The sequence below is a fragment of the Vairimorpha necatrix genome, chromosome 3 (genome assembly GCF_036630325.1).
Source record: "Vairimorpha necatrix chromosome 3, complete sequence".
Classification (NCBI taxonomy): domain Eukaryota; kingdom Fungi; phylum Microsporidia; family Nosematidae; genus Vairimorpha; species Vairimorpha necatrix.
The window spans coordinates 130,056-150,451 of record NC_088818.1 but is presented as its reverse complement, the minus strand read 5'-3'; the positions used below and the strand labels follow the sequence as shown (position 1 = coordinate 150,451).

The 20,396-nt window shown below is 29.3% G+C and overlaps 12 protein-coding genes across 12 annotated transcripts; 3 read left to right on the top strand and 9 right to left on the bottom strand.

Moving 5' to 3' along the window:
* Positions 1–26: 26 nt before the first annotated feature.
* On the bottom strand, positions 27–368 carry VNE69_03033 (U6 snRNA-associated Sm-like protein LSM1; the record flags this gene model as incomplete). Its single annotated transcript, XM_065472885.1, has 1 exon — positions 27–368. One exon carries the CDS (start codon positions 366–368, stop codon positions 27–29), a length of 342 nt encoding a protein of 113 aa, XP_065328957.1.
* A 192-nt stretch (positions 369–560) lies between these two features.
* Positions 561–1,556, bottom strand: VNE69_03032 (phosphatidate cytidylyltransferase; the record flags this gene model as incomplete). Its single annotated transcript, XM_065472884.1, has 1 exon — positions 561–1,556. One exon carries the CDS (start codon positions 1,554–1,556, stop codon positions 561–563), a length of 996 nt encoding a protein of 331 aa, XP_065328956.1.
* A 232-nt stretch (positions 1,557–1,788) lies between these two features.
* Positions 1,789–2,484, bottom strand: VNE69_03031 (proteasome subunit PSA3 (PSA3); the record flags this gene model as incomplete). Its single annotated transcript, XM_065472883.1, has 1 exon — positions 1,789–2,484. The coding sequence occupies one exon, from the start codon at positions 2,482–2,484 to the stop codon at positions 1,789–1,791; it is 696 nt and encodes a 231-aa protein (XP_065328955.1).
* A 358-nt stretch (positions 2,485–2,842) lies between these two features.
* On the top strand, positions 2,843–3,340 carry VNE69_03030 (protein DBF4-like protein; the record flags this gene model as incomplete). Its single annotated transcript, XM_065472882.1, has 1 exon — positions 2,843–3,340. One exon carries the CDS (start codon positions 2,843–2,845, stop codon positions 3,338–3,340), a length of 498 nt encoding a protein of 165 aa, XP_065328954.1.
* Positions 3,341–3,425: 85 nt separating this feature from the next.
* VNE69_03029 (U3 small nucleolar ribonucleoprotein IMP3) lies at positions 3,426–3,959 on the bottom strand (the record flags this gene model as incomplete). Its single annotated transcript, XM_065472881.1, has 1 exon — positions 3,426–3,959. One exon carries the CDS (start codon positions 3,957–3,959, stop codon positions 3,426–3,428), a length of 534 nt encoding a protein of 177 aa, XP_065328953.1.
* A 462-nt stretch (positions 3,960–4,421) lies between these two features.
* Positions 4,422–4,751, bottom strand: VNE69_03028 (uncharacterized protein; the record flags this gene model as incomplete). Its single annotated transcript, XM_065472880.1, has 1 exon — positions 4,422–4,751. One exon carries the CDS (start codon positions 4,749–4,751, stop codon positions 4,422–4,424), a length of 330 nt encoding a protein of 109 aa, XP_065328952.1.
* A 59-nt stretch (positions 4,752–4,810) lies between these two features.
* VNE69_03027 (uncharacterized protein) lies at positions 4,811–5,719 on the bottom strand (the record flags this gene model as incomplete). Its single annotated transcript, XM_065472879.1, has 1 exon — positions 4,811–5,719. One exon carries the CDS (start codon positions 5,717–5,719, stop codon positions 4,811–4,813), a length of 909 nt encoding a protein of 302 aa, XP_065328951.1.
* A 306-nt stretch (positions 5,720–6,025) lies between these two features.
* VNE69_03026 (ATP-dependent RNA helicase DBP5) lies at positions 6,026–7,300 on the top strand (the record flags this gene model as incomplete). The annotated part of the gene is made up of 1 exon (XM_065472878.1): positions 6,026–7,300. One exon carries the CDS (start codon positions 6,026–6,028, stop codon positions 7,298–7,300), a length of 1,275 nt encoding a protein of 424 aa, XP_065328950.1.
* Positions 7,301–13,147: 5,847 nt separating this feature from the next.
* VNE69_03025 (uncharacterized protein) lies at positions 13,148–16,927 on the bottom strand (the record flags this gene model as incomplete). The annotated part of the gene is made up of 1 exon (XM_065472877.1): positions 13,148–16,927. One exon carries the CDS (start codon positions 16,925–16,927, stop codon positions 13,148–13,150), a length of 3,780 nt encoding a protein of 1,259 aa, XP_065328949.1.
* A 797-nt stretch (positions 16,928–17,724) lies between these two features.
* Positions 17,725–18,675, bottom strand: VNE69_03024 (putative splicing factor; the record flags this gene model as incomplete). Its single annotated transcript, XM_065472876.1, has 1 exon — positions 17,725–18,675. The coding sequence occupies one exon, from the start codon at positions 18,673–18,675 to the stop codon at positions 17,725–17,727; it is 951 nt and encodes a 316-aa protein (XP_065328948.1).
* A 636-nt stretch (positions 18,676–19,311) lies between these two features.
* VNE69_03023 (very-long-chain (3R)-3-hydroxyacyl-coa dehydratase) lies at positions 19,312–19,866 on the top strand (the record flags this gene model as incomplete). The annotated part of the gene is made up of 1 exon (XM_065472875.1): positions 19,312–19,866. The coding sequence occupies one exon, from the start codon at positions 19,312–19,314 to the stop codon at positions 19,864–19,866; it is 555 nt and encodes a 184-aa protein (XP_065328947.1).
* Positions 19,867–19,935: 69 nt separating this feature from the next.
* VNE69_03022 (uncharacterized protein) lies at positions 19,936–20,250 on the bottom strand (the record flags this gene model as incomplete). The annotated part of the gene is made up of 1 exon (XM_065472874.1): positions 19,936–20,250. The coding sequence occupies one exon, from the start codon at positions 20,248–20,250 to the stop codon at positions 19,936–19,938; it is 315 nt and encodes a 104-aa protein (XP_065328946.1).
* Between the last annotated feature and the right edge of the window lie 146 nt (positions 20,251–20,396).

Here is a 20,396-nt window from a genome sequence, read left to right as displayed (position 1 = left end):
TATTATTTTTATAAATTTTATTATTTTTACAATTCATTGGCCTTCTTAATTATTTCTACTAGTTCAGAATATTCTAATTTTTGATAATCTTTAAAGTCGTGTTTTGACAATCCTATCAAAGATATTGTGTCCCCTCTGATCGCCATAAGACCATGAAATTTCTCAGCATACATTTCTTCGTGAAAAATTCTTTCTACTGCGTAATTCAAAGTGACAGAAAGATACTGATCAAAGCTCTTAAATAAACCATAATAAAATTTGTTATCTTTCAACATGACGACTACATGCTTATTTAAATATTGTTCATATTCTCGAACATAGAAATCTTCTTCGTTTATTTCTAGTGTCTCGCAAGGAATAGTTTCCATTTTATGGGTACAAATAATTATGTATTAGAGTATTTTTTTCGGTTTTAATTACAACTTTATTTGCTAATACCAATATATTTTTAAGTGAAAAATTTTAACAAAAAATCTAAAATTATTTTTAAAGGAATTTGTTTGTTTTTGACTTTGTTTATGCAAAAAAGCTTAAATAGAATTAAATCCGCATAATTTTATTTAATTTTCTACCTGTCCTAGTTGGAATTTTTCCAGCATGGATATCAATAGGCTGATCTCATCTCCACTGAATGATCTTGTTATGTGGAAATAACAACCTTCCAGTGTTTGTTCTTTTGTTCTCAAGAATGATTTGAGATACACCGTCGTAAAGAGTACCATAATGCACTGACAATCAAATCTGTCTGTTAATCCTCCGTGCCCGGGAATAGAATTCCCGAAATCTTTTTTATTGTACGCTCTTTTCAATGCACTCGCGAAGAAGCCGGAAAATGGTGCTACAAAAGAAGCCACTAGTACGAAGCAGAGACAGTGAATGTACATGTATTTTATTTGCACAGTAACCCCGTAGAATACAAATTTCCAGATGTCTTGTAATTCTTTACTGTACAAATCGACAAACAGAGTGTATTTTGACTGGATAAAGCAGAAGATAAATCCATAGAGAAATGTAAAGACGAATCCGCCTATAAATCCTTCTACTGTTTTCTTGGGACTAAGCTTAAATAAAGGCGTGTGCCCTAAAGACTTGCCTATTATGTAAGCGAAGATGTCATTACAGATCACCAGTGTAGAAGGAAAGAATAACCAGAATTTACCAATATGAAGATTTACGAGTGCCGCTCTACAACTGTTCGCTACTAAGTAGCTTGCCAGGTGTATCAAACTGAACAGGGCAAATTGTCTTTTTAGTAAGCCTTTTTTCAAAGAACACACGAAGATTATCATAAATATGACGCAATTGTAAAAATATGTTTTGCTGTGTATTATTAGACAATTACTTAGTGAAGGATAAAGATATGATAATGAGTCAGATAAATAATATATATAAATATTAGTAGTAAATCCTACTATTAAATAAATAGGCAGAGGGTATCCTTGGGGTGTTTTTGTTATGGAGATTATTTCTCTGAGTACGAAGATCGTCAGAATTATGACGAATATCATGAGATAGGTCACATTGCAGGAATTTATAAATAGAAACAGGCCTATCATCAAGATCGTGAATATTGTCCTTTTTATGAAATTAGTAAGTTCCAACTTACTAGTCAAAATATCTAATTTTGACTTCATCGTACATTTACTTGATTCATTGTCATCTTGAGATGTGAGTTGTTTAGATTTTTGTTTTTTAGTTTGATTTCTATGTTTCAACATAGGGCCAATTTAATTTTTCCAAAAATAATTAGTTTAATTATAATTAAGTTAATTGACAGTAACAATTCATTTATTTTTTATTTTTCTCTTCCTCGATCCTCAACAAGATATTTTCTATCTCTTCAAATTCCAGAAACCTCGATTCTTCATTTTTAAAATACAATATCTCGTATTTTTTATGATCTTTTGCACTGCACTCCGTGACTTTACTCAGAATTTTAAATATCTCAAAAAGACCTCGTTCCATGTCCATTTCTTCATCAGGGAAATCGTTCCTCAGCCCATTATTTATTGCATCTTCATTTTCCCCAAAGCAAACACCTTTCCATTCGTTGATTGTTCCACTTGGATCAGTAGAGCAGAGTTTGAATTTGTTGTTTTTCATACCTGCGTATATAAAACTGAATCCAAATGGTCTTGTACTATTGTATTGGGTAAAGAGTTGTTTTTTCTCGGATATAAAATTACAAATTCTGTCTATGTCGCAGTCGTAGTCAAATTCGTATAAGAAATCTTGAGCTTTTACTTGACCATATTTTTTGAGGAGCATGGCGTCCCCAAATAATCCACTCACAGATACGTAGACTTTAGGGTTTATTTTGTATATTTTCTCCCTTTCGTCTAGTAGTTCTGTTTTGTTTATACCTAGTAAGATTACTCCGTCTTTACATACTAGTCCTATGATTGTGCCTCCTTTTGATACATTTTTGATGGCGTATTCTGTTTGTAATAATCTTCCTTCTTCTGTGAATGTATTACTAGACATTACTTTAGGGGTGATAAATTTAAGAAATAACTTAATCTTAGATATTTAAGAATCAAATGTAATCTAGAAATAACATTTGATTGATATAATTTACAATAAGGTACCATGTACTTATTTTACTATAATGTCATTTACAGAATAATATTGATGAGATTTCTTAAGGTAGGTATATTTGGCTTTTATGGTACCACTAAGGGTCGTAAGTTTAATTTATGGCATCTTAAATTTCATTGTAGCTTAGTTCATGTAGTATAATTGTTAACTTGTATTTAGTTTACTTTTTATATTACGTGATGATTTTGTTTTTGTTTTTTCCCGCCTTTATAAATATTTTCTTTTTTTTTGTTGGGGACGCAGAATGAAGAATTATAAAATATTTAAAAAGAAGTACATCCTCATAGAAGATCTACAGGGATCTCATCAGCCATTCTATAAGGAATACACCACCCCACCCAAGTTATCCTTGTCTAGTAAGCCACTGGGTTGTCCATACCAGGAAAATAAGAAGTTCAAGCCCAGCACGAAGAAGAAAGGCCCCAAGGCGGGATTCTGTGAAGTTTGCTACACGAAGTTTAGTGACTACGACTTACATGTCCGGGAATATGAGCACAGGGAGTTTGCTAAGGATTTTAATAATTACAAGAAGATTGACCAGTTTATTTCTAGTACTAAGTTTATTAATGAAGAGGAAGAACTGACCAGTTCTCCTTTAGGGAGGTTGACGAGTTCTACACAAGTGTGCGATTATGATTATGCGTATGACAGGATTTTACATTTTAGTCGAGTCAGTACAGACAACAGTGACAACAAGGACGAAGTTGTAAATTTTAAGGAGTGGCTTAGATCTTTAGATTAAAAAAAAATCTGAAAATATTTTATTTTAATTAATTTATTGTAAATTTGTTTGTATAATTAATTCATACCATATTTCCATTATATTTTTAGTAATCATCTCTTTCTTCATTATATTCATCTATCTTCTTCTTAATTTTACTACTATCCACCCAGTTTATAAAATCTTCCATGGCTCTACTTATTATTATACTCGTCTCACTCACTACTTTATGACCAAGTCTGACGTGCCCATGTTCCACAAATCTACTCGCGTCTGTGAAATTCGGCATCATTTTATTTTTCTTCATTAACATGGGAAGTCGCCTCTCACAGAAATCCGAGACTTTAATTTTAGTGCAGTCTTTTAATTTCTTCGTATTTATCAGTCCCAAGTCATAAAGTCTGTTTACTAATTTAGAGCTTATTGTCTTTTTAGTGTAGTCACTGTCTTTTAGTCTACTGAGCATTTCTGTAAGTTTTCTTATTTTTCCTACTAGTCTGTTGTATTTTGTGTATTCTTCTCTGTCTGTGAGATTGTATTTTGAGATAATGAAGTGTTCTCTTGAGGAATTAGTGTTTTTCCACTCAAGGAAGTTCACTTTCTTGAGAAGTTTATTCTCGTGATATTTCAACTGTCTCATTTTTAGGGATGCAAATAATAAATTTGAATAAATGTAAACGAGATGTTATTTTTTATATACATTATTATTTATGAAGAATATTTTTAAACTTTGAAATTTAAACTTTGAACTTTGAAATTTACTTTTAAAATTTCAGATTTAAAATTTCAGATTAAAAATTGTGTGCTAAAGGTTACTTTAGCCAATTTTTTATATGTGTTTGATGAAGATAAAAAAAATATTAAAACATTTTAAATATTAAAAAATTTTAAATTTTAACATCTCTTAAATATTTAGATTATTAATTATTTTATTGTTGTTTTAGTCCTTCGTATATATTCCACTAAATAGATGAGTCATTAAATCTTTGTATAAATTGTAGTAAATCAAGACATTCAAGAAAAGCGCAGTGTAAAACATAGAGGCCAAAAATCCACGAAATTTATATTAAAAAAGGAGAAGAAAAGGACCAATAAGATATAATTAAGGAGATATTTTATTAAATACATTCTCTATCTGTCTGTCTTCACTTCCAAGTTGATATATTCTCTCTTGTATCTTCCTCCTTATTCTTTCTGGTTTAGTGTCTAAATCTCTGCCTGTCACTTTTTTGTCCTTTATAAAAAGACTTGTGTCTTTTAAAAGAGGTGTTTCTAAAAAAGCAAAAAGTAAAGGAAGACACTCTTCAAGATTTAAAAAAGAAAGTTTTATGTGGATATAAGACATTTTAGTATTTGTATTAATGAGAATGAAATTGGGCTTGTGGATTATTAAAGGGAAATCTAAATCAGACTCAACAGTGTAAACAAACATTTAAAACAAGAGGGGGAGGGTGTTACAATAAGACAAAAAACTTAAACACGAAATATTTTTTAATTAATTGTAATGTTCTTAAGTAACTCATTTATATTAGTCTCAGGATACTTAATATAATCATAGGCAATATCATAAAAATCGGGAATAAATGGAACATTCTCTAATTGATCATTATTAATCTCAAATAACCCTTTAAGATACAAAATAAGATCTTCTTTAACTTCTTTCTTACTCTTAATATCCCTCATACTTACAATTTCGGAGGACACGTCATCAAAAACAAACAAATTTACACTGAAAGAAGACACGTCATCAATTTTCAAAATATTTTCCACTTCATTTCTCAAATTATTTAAATATTCTGACTCTACATAATTCTCATTCAAGAAATTTAAAAACATTTCTGTCACTTTCTTAACATTCTCAAACTTCTTTCTTATACACTTTACTCTACTATTATCTTTCTTTAATAATTTCTTAACACTCCGTATTTTATTCTCAAGTTTTGTAATAAACATAACTATCTGGTTATTATATTTCTTATCTTCAACTTTATAACATTTATTAATATAATCTGCTTGTTTCTTTTTAGTACTAAATGTTATTTCTATATCATTCCATTTGTAAATTGATTTAATTTTATTAATATCAAAGTTCTGGTTTGTAAGAAGATTGTCGATTTCTTTTATAAATGAGTCGTAGTGTTCCAGTTTTGATCTTAAAATTAGAAGCTTGTTGATGTCGCAGCACGAGATTGTGTGGATGTATTCTGAATATAAAGAGTCAGTGGATAATTTTAGATTCTTTTTTAGATATTTCTTGGAGTTGAGGAGATAAAACTTACAAGTGTTAAGTTCTAAATGGTAAAGAAGAGAGGATTTATTTTTAAGCATTATTGATTTGTATTCTTTAGAAGGGAAATTGTATCTTAGTCTGTTTTTATTTATTTCGTCGAAGAGATCCATGGGGTAAGAAAAATCTAAATAAAATATTTGTAAAACATGTATTGTAATATTCTGTATCATAAACAATATGTTTTTAATTTTAAATTGTGTTGATTTAAAATTGCCTTAATAAGTCTATGTCCAATTAAACATCATATGTACAATTTATTATTATAAAACATATGATTTTAGAAGTCTATGTCAAATATGAATATAAAAAGTCCGTGGTTAATTAAAGATAATAATTTGATGCGACATAACATCTTTTAGTTATTAAATTTATGCTTGTTTATGCGGTAAATTTTTTGATCGCCAATTTTTTACCCCATGAATTCTCAAACAATTCAAAGTGCTTACGACGTAGCCAAAGAACTCTTTGAAGAAATAAAAAGAGACACTGACATTCAAAATACCTCAAAACAAGATCCAGAATTCCAAATGGTAAATACTCAGAAATTTCTAGCTCTAGAATCTTTTGAGTCTCTAGAATTAGGCGATAACATCCAGAAAGCCCTGTACGAGGAAGGCTACACAAAACCAAGTAAAATCCAAAAGACAGTCATCCCAGGTATAAAAGCCAAAGTAGACATTGTAGTACAAAGCCAAAGTGGTACTGGTAAAACTCTGGCTTTTGTTATTGGTATACTGACACAAATAGAAGAAGGCAAGGGCGTACAAGCAGTCATTTTAAGCCCGACTAGAGAATTAAACATGCAAATTTATAATGAGATTTGTAAAGTAACAAGATACACAAATATTAAAACATTTCTTGCTTTACGAGATAAACAAGCTGATAAATTAAATCAAGAGATTGTATTAGGCAGTCCTGGGTCAATATTAAATTTATGTACTAGAAGACAATTAGATAATAGAAATATAAAGATCTTTGTATTAGACGAGACAGACATGTTATTAGAAAAGACTACCATGGGATCACAAACATTTAGACTTTTAAAGGCCTTTGAGGGAGCCCAGAAGGTTTTTATTAGTGCCACTTATAATGACGAAATAAAGAAGACAATTTCAGCTTACGCGCCTGAATGCTCGGAACTCTACGAGGCTAAGAATGCCAAGCCTGATGAGATTAAGTTGTATCACTTGGATATTTATCATAAGGAGAGGATTAGAGCTCTGAAATCCCTTTTTGAATTATTGACAGTAGGTCAAGTCATCGTATTTGTATCAAGAAAGGCTACTATAAAGAAATTAGAGCAGATTCTGATCGATGACTCGAATTCAGTGGGCATTTTACATGGAGACTTGACTTTAGAAGAGAGAGACGAAGTAGTTCGAGATTTTAAATCTTCTACTACTAAAATATTAATTTGTACAGATGTCTTCTCAAGAGGAATGGATATTCCTCAAGTAAACTTAATAATAAACTACGATCTGCCCTATGTAGAAAAAGTGTTTAATTCTGAAACTTATATCCACAGAATAGGTAGAGCGGGGAGATTCGGGAAGACGGGCTTTGTAATTGACATGATTACTGGGCAAAAAGAACTTGAAGATTATTTGGAAGTGCAACATCAACTGGGAACAGTGAGCAAGAGGTTTACACTTGAAGAATTAGAGAGTGTGAATTTAAATGAGACGGGATAAGGAATTATATAAAAAAATTTACTCTTTTTTAAATATGTTTTGTGTACTTATTAATATTTATAAGTACATGGGATTTGCATTTTTATAGTCCAACTTTTGCATTTTTATAGTTTTGATTGAAACTGCCGAATTTGATCTTTCGAACCATTAATACAAATATGTGTAAAATAATATACAACCTCATTTGATTGGTAGAATTCATTTTTTTGACATAATTAGTATATAAGTGTTAAATCTATATTCTGAAATTATTGTTCGAAATCTGTTTTTAGCTATTATTTGAATTTTGTATAGCTTTAGCTTCGATTTTATCTAGCAAAAAGATTTTAAATAGACAAAGCCGTGGGGAATATGGGGCAAAAAAAAACATAAGAAATGACTAATTTTCTTGGTTTACCTAAAAAAACTTTTGAATGATGAAATTTAGCATTATCCATACTAAAATCTTTTAAAAATTCGCTCGGAAAAAATCCACAAGATTTTTTATATAACATGATGAAAAGAACAGCATTATACGCGCTTCATTTCATTTCGTATGCAATAGACTCGATTTAGAAATCACGGAAAGATAACTCAGATTTTCTTTTGAATTTGTGGGACTGTTTAAAATGCTTTTTTATTTTTGAAATTCATAATGCTTTTCAGTATGGGTATTATAATTTACACTCGCAAAAATCAAAATTTCAGTTTATAACCTACAATTTCAAGGGCATATTCAACTCCTTTAACATTTTTGTCCTGTTAATTACGCTCTGCAGAAATCCGAGATGATCTTTTTCTTGTAATATTTAAATATTTCAACGTCTTTGAAGTGGTCGAGAACGACATTTAAATATTCGCTCTGTATTAAGTTGATCTTTATTTCGCCGTGAGTCATGTAGTAAAACAGCGTAAAGATTTTTTTAACAAGATCAAATGGGGTTAATACTTGCGGAGATAAAATTTTTCGAACGATTTATTGCTTTTAAAAAAAATTAGATTATTCGTCCTACATTTTACTATGAATTTTTCATACTAATAAAACTTAAATTTAATGTTGTAAAATGTTTTTATGCTCATGTTTTATTTTTTATTTGTTTTTACGTCTGCTTTAAGACACCCGGCGTGGCGGTTGCTCTTGATTTTCTAGGTATAAGAGAGGTTTTTATAAAAAATACTATTAAAATGCAAGAATTGTACTAAAAATGAACCCCCCTGTAAGTAATCCCTGATTAATAGGGTAAAATACTTAGATTACGGTACACGGAGATTTAATTGCCTCTGAGCTGCGATATCTTTTTTAAATTTCATTCTTAAATAAATTTATTCAAACAAATACAATTAGATGGCCGCGTTATTAGACTTTAAAGTGTTAAATAAAATGCGCAAATTTGTGTGATGGGGTTCTGAGCAGAAAAAATGCCGAGCACAGTTCGTAACAAGTTATGAATGCTTACTATCTATTAAAAAACATGTTTTTTCGTGCACTGATTCTTACATCTGCAACATTATATTTTACGCTTGGTAATGCTTCGGTTTTAAATAATTTAATTTATTATGTAGCAGCTATTCATATTATTCAACTTTCGCAGATATGCTCAGTATCCTTAAATAGCCTATAAGACCATGACTTTTTTTGTGATCATGTACTAGTTTCTGATGAGCATAAATTATATCTATAAGAAAAGTATGGTATAAGATCATTGATTGCACTTGCCTAGATATATCTTCCGTTTATGATTCTAATCATAGCTCTTATGTGTGTGCGAGAATTTTTTTTTACGTCGTATTAAGCATTACCATTGGGAATGATTTTTGGATTGATGCTGTCGAGAGCAGCCCTGTAATTTCCTAGTGGGTCGTGTTTATATTTATTTTAAGTTCTACCGCATGTCGATTATTAAATTATCATCTATTTAGAGTTAATACTTTTAAAATTATAATTTCAGGCGATTATAAGTTATTTTCTTAGATTAAATCACATTGTCAACTCAAATCTCATCCTGTACGTAAGCTATATTTTTCTGGACCAAGTGTTATCTTTTTTTTTGAAAAATATAGGCGGGATGCATATTGCTGACTTGTAAAGTCGAGTACAAATATACGATCAATATATAATCTACTTTCTTTGCGACAGTGCAAGAATTCTTCGTTGTTCTAAAATTATATTCCTGTGGCGAAGTCCACACAAATTGCTATCTTCGCCAAGGCTTGTGTTCCTGTTCGTGAAACAGAAAAAAGCTATTTTTGTATCAAAATTTAATCGTCTCGTGGTAAAATAGCTAGAATATTACCTTTTTGAGTATATAAGAGTTACTCTTTAGTCATAATGTTTTTTTAACAAGACTTCGTTTATAAGCTTAAAAATTTGTTATATTTTTTATCTGTATCAGATATATATGTGTAGCAGTTTTTGAAAAAAAATGCTTCTTAAAAAATGTTTTGGCTTCGTGGCTACGTATTTTGACATATTTTTTTTTTCATAAATGAGGTTTCAAGAACCTGCCCGGCTTAGTTTTTCTAGTTTCGAAATTATAATAAAAGTTGCCGAGCGCAAATGGTTCACAAAAGATTCTTATTATCTCATATAGTGCGTATCGAGATTGTACTACGTCATTATTTCTGTGATTGGATGCCTTTATAAACCAAAAGTAAATATTATGAAACTATACAGCATTATTTTAGTATACCTGTACGCTTTGTGAGATGTCTTAGATATCTTAAAAATAAACTATAAAAAAAATTTTAATAAACATGTCGGCGAAAATGTCTACTAACGTGCCGTGAAAATTTTTAATGAAGTACGAAATGAACAAAACCCATATCGCAACCTATGGCAATATATTAGTAAAATAATCTTTAAAATATTTAAGTGTAATTTTACTTTTTGCATACATCTAAGAAAACCTTTTTACACTAAATTTTACGATATATTGTCGTTAAAAAACTTATAAAAATGAAATTAAATGAAGATTAAAGATCAGAAAGAAAGGCAAGATAAAATATAAGGAATGAAGTATTTCTATTAAGCAATAAAAATGGTTTACATACATTAAAGAATATATTGTAAATTAATTTATAAAATGGCCAGCGTTTTAGAGAATTACAATGGAGGTATAGGCATTACAATTATATCAAATTAAACAAACTCTTTTGAAAAACATAAACATAAAGATTAAGTTTATCCCAAATTAACATACTATCTGGAAATAAAGCATATTAAATAGGTAGACTTTAGAGCAAAAAAAACTAAAAATGAAATTGTATGTGTAACAACATCAATGCTCTATGTTTTAGAAAGACGATTACTATAAAGCACACGGAACACAAAGGTAAGAATTATAAATGGACACGAAATAGCTCGAAATTTTAGCTACTCTAGTAAAAATCGAAAATAATCAGTGAAGACGAGAATTCAACCTAAATCCATAAAGCGTGAGAAATAGTAAGAATTTTAGTCGGTAGTAGCATGCTGGTCTGGTAAAAATATAAACAACTACAGAAATAGAAGTCTTTGTAATTATATAATACAATGACTCTTCTTCTTTGACATATTACCCATTTCTTAAAAGATTTATCGGTAAATATCTTTTTTCTTCTAAATTGATAATATGAAACATATGTGAAAGCTTTTATAATATTCAATCTGGTAAATGTATAAAAAAATAAAAAAGCATAGTAGTCTTTAGGTTAACAATACACAAAGCATTATACAGTGTCTGGATAGACACTAGAATAAGATTTTGTCTAGCTCATTATTTACAGAAAAGTATAAATTGTTTAAACAATTAAAAGTCTCTAAAACACAAAATTGATACGATATAGATTCTTTTTAGATGTCTCCTTTGTTTAATGACAATTAAAGAAAAAAAAAATTATTACCTTCAAATATTTAGTTAGGTTAATATGCTATGAATAGTGAAGATACAGTTAAATTTTATTACAACAAATTGGTTAAATAGAACTAATTTCTATTTTATTATATGAAGAAGAGGAGGATACTTGATACACCATTTAGAAATAATGAAGCGGAAGGTATTAATTCTTCATTAAAAAAAGAGTTAAAATCAAAACATCAAGTTATACTTCGCTTTTGATGTGTTTAAAAAATCAATTTTTTTCAATCTTTTATGAAAGCACGATACCAAAAGCCAGGAAAAAACTTCTACAAAACAAGAAATGAAAAAAAAACATAGACTGTAAGGTTCTTAGAGTAAATATATTTTCTATATATTTGAGGGATGAAATTTAACTAAAAATTTTTGCATTCTATTTTTCTTTTTAAGGCCTATATTATATTTTATATGTTAGCGTGCTTTTTCAATACTGGTTTTCAATTTTAAATGCGGTTCTTTTGATATCAACATGTGCTTTAGATCAAAAAAAAAACAAAACTAAAAACTAAAAAACTTTTATTGTTATTAAAGAAAAGCCACCAAGCAAATAAAAACTTCAACATCCAATAACTTGTGATACACACCAGCATACCATAAAGGCCTTGCTTGTAGGAGAAAAAATATTCCTTGGGATTAGAACCACAAACATTCCTGTCTGTGACCTGCGTTCAGCAGGGTTCTAAGAGAATAACACGTCTGACCTACTCGTCAGTTAAGAACCTAACTAGTTCAACGTAAATGCTACGGCACCAGCAGCTTGCCATACCTCCCCCAGGTAAAAGTGTGATTTTTTTTTCTTCTAGATTTCTCTAGATCTGTTCTGGCTTACAAGCCTTTCCTTTTCTCGTATAACGATATATCGTTGTACAATCATCTTGTCTAAGAACTCTACTCTTACAAGTAGAGACTACCTTTTATCAAAAGAAGCTTTGATGCCATTGATGTTACCAATAATCATCTTAACTAGCTCCTCTTTTGTTTGAGTTGAAGATCTCAACTAGATATTCTATTCTCATATAGAGATCTTGTGTTAGAGAGCGTCGGGACAGTCTAACAAGAAGTGTTCAAGGTCTTCTCGTTCTCCCTCACATAGGAAACAATGAGTCCTATAAAAAGGAGGGATTCTGTTGGCATTAGCCAAAGCAGAAGACCATCTGACTAAATTACACCAAAGCCTAGTGTAATTCCTGATCTCCCCGTTGTTTACTTTTGATAGTATGTGTTTAATCTGCGAGTCACAGATTCCATACTTATCTGCTACTAGAGCACCTAAGTGGTGTTGTAGGAACCCCTTGCCTTAAGTACCTCTAAAATCTTGTTCTTGCCTATAATGTAGGCAATGCTTTAATAATCGTTCCCGATATATCTCTTACACCAACGTCTAGTCCTCTAACTCCACGTTGTTTTCCTTTCCCTCGGAGGTTGGTTAATAAATTCCGAGATAATGGGTTTATCGTGTTTCCACTTCCTTAATGCCCTAAATCTATTTAGGGCCGCCTGTACGTGAACCTTATTCATACAGAGTTCGTTCATTATCCTATCTAACGGCACTATCTTTGTATGTGCTTTAGATCATAACATATATTGAGATTTATGTTTATGAATCATTTTTTCTTCGCGATAAATCTTCTTTTAAAAAATAGGCATTTTTATGACAGAAAAAAAAATAAAGTTTAGGCTTACAAGATGTTTATAAAAATTCGCAATAAAGACCAGAGTGCTTCAAAATCTAAATACAATGTACAACTGATGGAATTACTAAATTTTAATTAAGACGACCATTTGCATACTCTTATATTTCTTGATCATGTAAGAAGTATAATGATTTTGTAAGCAAAAACTGTTATGAACATTTATATCTGGAATCATATAAAATAAATAAAGCTTTAATAAAAGATTTTATTTACATTGATATATTGATAAATAATTTAATTTGCTGATTGTATTATTCCTACACTTCGCTCATATTCTCTTAAGAAGCATCAGCAAACCAGTTGCTGGGTATCCTACTAGAAACTAAATTTGCAATCCACGACCCAGATTTGTAAATACCCGATTTTATCCACGCCCCAAATTTTAACAATGTATTTGATAGGCATAACATGTTGGTGATGAACTTTAAAGTTATGGTATTATTCTCATTCTCTTTATCTGTGAGTCTAATCTCTAATGTATTTTCATCTTGCCAAATTTTTAAATTTACTGTATTAAGAAAAAAGCGAATAGACTCTTTGGAAAATGTAAAAGGCCAAGTCAAAACACCATTTACAGTTCTATAATAATAACACAAGCCATCTTCTTTCATCTTAAAGGCGTGTTCAGCAATAAATAAATCTATATTTGGCGGGCATTTGGCAAACAAATTGAATCCTAAAACAAAAGAAAATCCGTCAATACCCGCAGAAGCTTTACTTATCTTCTCTTCGAGGGGATTGTCTACTTCTTTTATAAATTCGAAAAGAGTCTCAATGAAACGAGATTTAGGAATGGCAACTTCTATAAAATATTCTACGCCGGCGGCACTAAGCTGCGTTTCGACTCTAAAACTAATCACTAGTGCATATGCATTTGATGTCCCATAAACTAAGCACTTAGGATTTAGATCTTTCGTACTATCTTGAGCAGGGATAAGTTGTTTATTTTTATCATCAAGGCTCAAGTCTGTAGAATTATCATTAAATATCTTGTCTTCAGAAAATAAAATATTTTCTGGATAATATTTCTTAACTACCTCAGGGTTCAATTCATCTGACTTGGGATAAGGAATTTGAACGCCCATTTCAAAATTCTGGCTACATGACACATCTAAAATTGATGTTTGAAAATGGTAACTCCCAGGAAAGGAGATGTCATACATTGCTGCTAAGTCTATTCTACTTGCTTTTAGTTCTAAAGATAAATTATCAGGGACGAATTTAAATATTTTTGAAAGTAAAATGCCAAAATTGTACCTGATAAAATCTCTTATGCCATAGTTTTCAACGGCCAATAAAACCTTGTCAGCCATAATTTTGTCTTTGAGAGTTATTTTCGCCTTTGAAGCATCAACTATCAACGAGGTTAAAATACTTTTGATATGAGCTTTCTCTTTTTCTTTGGACCATAAGTTTACAAAAAAGGATCTGATTACATTTAATAAACCATCTCTAGTCAAATCTTTCTTCCTATTCTCTATAGCAGTTTTATTTGCTAGATTATTACAGGTCAATATACCGTACTGATATTCCGAGACTAATTTACGTGTAAAACTTATATTTCCAACAAGATATATATAAGATTTATCGGATGAATCAATACTTATATCAAACCTCGCTAATTGTGTCTTAAGATCTGGTTTGTAATAAACAAAGCTTGTATGGTCGAAATTAAATTTTCTTATTCTAGAAGAGCTTATTATTTCCCGACTTAACCCAATTTTGAAACTAAGATCAGTAGTCGCGTAATCTGAAAATCCATCTGATTTTATTTCCAAATTTACTTTACAAGAAGACGCAATTCTTTTTACGACTACAGGCGCATCAAAATCCTTGTCTGTATTCTCCATTAAATTCTTAAAGAGCATGGAAACTGCATTTCCTAATTTATTGGTACTTTCTCCAAATTTAAAAAAATCTAAAATTAAAATTCTTAGCTCTTGAGACGAGTACAGCCCTAAGCCTAGGTAGCATTCATCAATGCCGAACTTAAAGTTTCCATCTATATAATTTACTTCACATTTCATATCTTTCAATAATTTTACATGTTCGTTGTCTGTATATTCTGCACCAGGAAAAATGAGCCTAATGTGAGGGCCTCTTTTAACTGTAAATCTATTACAAATGAACATATTATAATTTCCTGTATTTCCAATTTCTAAGGGATTTTTTACACTGAGGCCGACTCGGAAAGGATCTAAACTTATTATTTTTTTGACTTCAATTTCTAATTTTTCTAAATCAAATATTGGATCATTATTGTCTGAAGCTTGAGAATCTGTAGTCCCTTTATATTTAAATGTAATTTCTTTAGATTTATTAATCTTAATTGTCATTTGTTCCGACGCCAGTGACTTTAATTTATTCAGATCAAACAAATCTTTCTTTAAGTTAAACAAAGTGTCGAAGTGTAAAAAAGCATCAAAACTACAATCATCAAACATTAAACACTTAGTTTCTACGAGTGTAGAATTCAAATGATAAAGTTTTTTCTCATAATCAAATATTTCTATATCTAGTTTCGGTATAATTATTTCTATCAAGGGAGACAAGTTTTCGTTCTTTTTAGTGGAAAGATACGACGAACTCAACTTTATTTCTTTTTCGTTTGATGATAAATGATGATCTATTTCGGCGTGAAATGGCTTTTTGCTTTCTTTACATGTATACAACAAAGTTTGATTTCTTTCGTGATAATAAGATAGTTTTTTACCATCCCAATTCAAGGACTCTCCTTCGAAAAGGCCTTTGGAATTATCATCTACTAGATTTAAATTGGTAATTTCTTTTGTCAGCAACTTAGGAAGATTATTTATGTCAAAAAACATTATTTTCCATTTTATCTTTAAGAATTCTTCTTTTTCCAACAATTCAAAACTAATCGTTGCAAGTTTTTTTTGTTCTTGTTGTAAAATAAAATTCTTTATGCATTCCTTGAACTTGAATTTTGTTCGATTTGTAATGTATGGGAATAAACAGATATCTATAGTTAGATTACCTTTGATTGTACTTCCTATTATTTCTATATTACTTACAGAAAATTTAGGATAATTACTTATCGGATTTGTGCTTTTCTCAGTACTGTGTCGTATCCAGTCGGCTATATTTATATCAAAAGACTCTTCTATGTCCTGGTTTTCAGCTGAAATATCTAAGGAATTTAACGACCAAAGAAGTGGTTGATTATTCATAGCCTTAAATATTGATGATCTGTAAATGAAGAAATCTTTTTTAAATACTTCTAGACGAAAGATTATTGGATTCATCAATTTTCCGTTTACAATTTCTTGATTAAGCATTTTTACTTTAAAAGGAAGATCATTCATAAAATTCAATAATATGTCATTTGTCTGTACATTAAGAAAATCTGGAAGTCTTAACTTACATGTTTCTAGTTCTAATTCGATTTGCAACCTATCATCCAAATTTTCTGTACGAATTTCTTTAGCATGAACTGAGAAAGAATCCTTCTTATTTTCTGAAATAAAATCTGCAGGATAATTTAATTTTATCTCACTAGAATGGGATTTCCAAAATTTAATAAAACAAAATCTGAACCAAATATTTCCAGCGAAATACACACTCACATCTCCTTTATCCCTAATAAGTTTATAAATTATTTTTGGTCTTAAATTTTTCCATACTAAATTTCCCTTAAACTGTAAAGTCTTATATTTTTCTACATGTATTAATGGTACATGAATTTGTGCCATCAATTCTCTAGTATTAGAATCTTTCGTATTATAATAAAGACTTACTACCCCTTCTAAAATCTGAGCATTTAAAGGACTGTAAGCATTGTAAGTTGATGCTTCTAAATAGACGGATTTTGCTCTTTCGGTGGTGTATCTGACTTCATTAAATGCATAATTTTTCAGATCAAAACTGGCTATTGAAAATATAATAAGAGCAGCTCTGGAAATAACAAAAGATAGAAGCATACAGAGAAGATAATAAACAAATCTTCTTTTCTTTTTTCTGACGGGTGAATTTCTTGGATCATTTTCAATAAAGATAGAATATTTTTTCAGTGTCTCCTCGTTTTCTGGTTCGATCATTGGGGTCCATTGAAAAATATAATTTATGCGAAAATAAATTAATTTATAGTTTTTTTAGAATGACTTTGTTTGTTGATAAAAAACAACAAACTCTCAAATAAGATAAATCTTATAATATTTTATAATTATGATTTTCGTAAATCGTCTCCTTTTTTAAATTGTAATGACCTATCAATTAAAAAATAAAAGACTGTATTTATTTATAATTTCTAAATATGTCTCGAAGACGTATTTGTGTTTATTTAAAATACGTTTTATTTTTTGATGTAAGTTACAGTTCAACAAATAAATTAATATGACATTTTTAAATTATTAAACAAACAATGACTCCTTACTAAAGATATTTAAAAAGAAGTTTATGTCAAATTTATCAAAAAAAGGTCGTTTTTATTTTGATTTACATTTCACTTTATTATGCGCATAAAATACAAAGAATTTGGAATGTCAAAATTTAATAATATAAAAAATAAGATGAATTTTGAATGTTCCGAATTAAAAATTGTGAATTCTGAACATTGTAAATTTTAAATGACACATTTAATTTTTGAATGCTTTTAAATGTTCACATTTAATTTTTGAATGCTTTTAAAAGTTGCAATAAATTTTTGACTGTTTTAAAAGTTGCAATAAATTTTGAATGCTTTTAAAAGTTGCAATAAATTTTTGACTGTTTTAAATTTGAATGTTAGAATTTATCTTATATTTTAAAATGAAATTTTTAAATGTTTAAAATAATCTTGAATAATTATAACTTACATATTAAAATCTTAATTTTTTAGTTTTTTTTAAATGTTTATTTACTTGTCTAATCCTGAATATATGTCAACTCCTTGACTTTCATCATTTTGTTGATTTATGCTAATTTCTTCATTTTTATTTTCATAGTTAGGTTGTGTACTTTGGAAATTACCACTGACTCTAAAATCCCTGACACGGACAGTTCCATTTTTCAATTCTTGCCCATCAAGTTTGCTGATGGCCTTGTCTCTTGTTTCAATGTCTTTAAATTCGACAATGGCGGCATTTCTCTTAATTGTCAGCCTAGAAAATACGAAATCAAAACCATTTCTCCTTACAAAGTCGTCAATATCTGCCAGTTCTACGCCCTGGGGGAAGTCTTGTATTACTATTTTGTTTATGTCATTTGGGTGTTCTCGTTTTGGTCTTTTATGCTCATAAGTGTCTCTTCTGGCGTACGCTGGGTTTCCGTGGATTTCGCATCTTGAGCAATGAGCACAAGTTTCTCGATCTGGTCTCCTGTAATAATCATCTCTCGGGTCATATCTTGGAGGATAAGGAGCAGGCATACGATAATCATCATAATGTCTGCTATGATAAGACTCTGGAGATCTGTAATCATCGTATCTTGGTAGATCATATCTCGAAGCTTCATATCTTGGAGGGGCGTCGTATCTTGGGGCATCGTACCTTGGTGGGGCGTCATATCTTGGTGGCCCATAATTATCTCGTCCACGAGGGGACATAGGTGGGTATTCGTCTCTTCTACTCTCATTATATTCACTTCTTGGTCTTCCTCTACTACTAGAAGCTTCTACTATTACAAGATTGCCATTTATTTCTATTTCTCGCATATTAAGTACTTTATCAGAATCTTGTTCATTTTTGTATTCTACAAATGCGAATTGGCCTTTAAAATTATAATTATCAATTTCCCCAAATGTTTTAAAGTGGTTGTAAACAGTGTCAGCGTCTAAATTGGGCGGGATTCTACCAACAAAAATCTTCATTTTAGGGGGAAGAATTTTATAATTAAAAAAATAAAAAAAAAATTTAAAAAAGTTATATGACTTAACTTTTATAAAATTTATATTTTATAAAGTTTTGGTCTGTATTTGGTGAATTATATCTTTTATTAACAGAGAAAAAAGGGTAAGCAATATTTGAGAAAAGTTAAGCATAAATTTGTACTATAACTTATGTTATGCATATTCTGTATTTTTTATTTTATTTTTTTTATGTTTTTTTTTTTGTTTAAATTTTTTATGCTTTTTTTTCATGCTTTTTTTTGTTTAAATTTTTTATGTTTTTTTATCTTGTTTTTTTTTTCATGCTCCCTCTTTTAATGATTTTTATGCTTTTTCTTTGTTTTCATTTTTTATGTTTTTTTTATCTTGCTTTTTTTGTTTAAATTTTTTATGCTCCCTCTTTAAATATTTTTCATGCTTTTGTTTTTTGCCCTTATTCTTGGCCTTTTCACCCTTCTTTAAAGTTCATTCCTAGTTTATAAAATATTTTCTTTTTGTTTTTCTAATATTAAATTAGTGTCTGGGTTCTTAATTTATATTAATATACAAATTTACTCTATAATTAATTTGCGCTTTTATAATTTTATGCTTTAATATTTTTTTGCCCCTTTTCATATAATGAAATATATTACATTCTACAATATCATAGGTGTTATAAATACTCTTATAGCTTTATTTACTAGTCTTATTTATCATTTTACAAGACAGCGCCCTTTTTTACTTATTACTGCCATATGTCAGACATTTTTCATTTTGGAAATTCTAAATATAAAATTACAAACAAGTAATTCGAGATATTTGCCTACTGTCATTCAATTATTCTTTAGACTGTTTAATATTTGGATAGTTTTTTATTTCTATGATTGTTGTAATAGACATTTTTATATTGTCATGTCTGCCTGGTATCTGACAGATTGTATAAGATATTTATATTATATTTCTAGGAATAAATATATAAAGATTATACGGTATAATTTATTCATATTTTTATATCCTATTAGTATTTATATTGAGATGAGTTCTATGTATAAAGGAGTTAGTAAAATAGAAGGAATGTTTAAATATCTTTATTTATCATTTTTGTGTATTTATATTCCTAGTATGATATTTCTAATAAGACACATGTTTAGACAACGAAAATGGGCGAATAAAAAGATAATAAAAAACGAATAAATATTTATAAAAATATGTGATTAGTATTTTATGTGTTGTATATTGTGTGTTTTCAATGTATTAAAATTTTTATACGTTATTTTTATTTATTAATTTTTCTAATAATATTTTGTTTGTTATGAAATTTGTTCGTTGAATTATTTGATAATCTTCTTTATATAACAAAGGGCATTCCTTATCTTTAGTCACATTTATTATTGTGTTCTGTCCTATCTCAATATTCCCTAAAAAATATACCACTTTTTTACCAGATGAAGACTCTAAGACAGATTTATAAACATGACTAGGACTAGATTTATGATCTTCTGTAGAATTTAACTGTTCAAGTAAAGAATTAGAAATGCACAATAAATCAACTACTGTGTATTGGCCGCCCTTTAACATTTTAGGATAAAAAAAAGAAAAATTTTTTAAAGAGTAAGAAAAACAAAATAAGTACGTATAATATAAAGAAAACAACATATAGATAGTTAAAAGTAAGTTTATTGAATATATAAAGAGTATTCTGTCAGTTGTAAAATTATTTATTT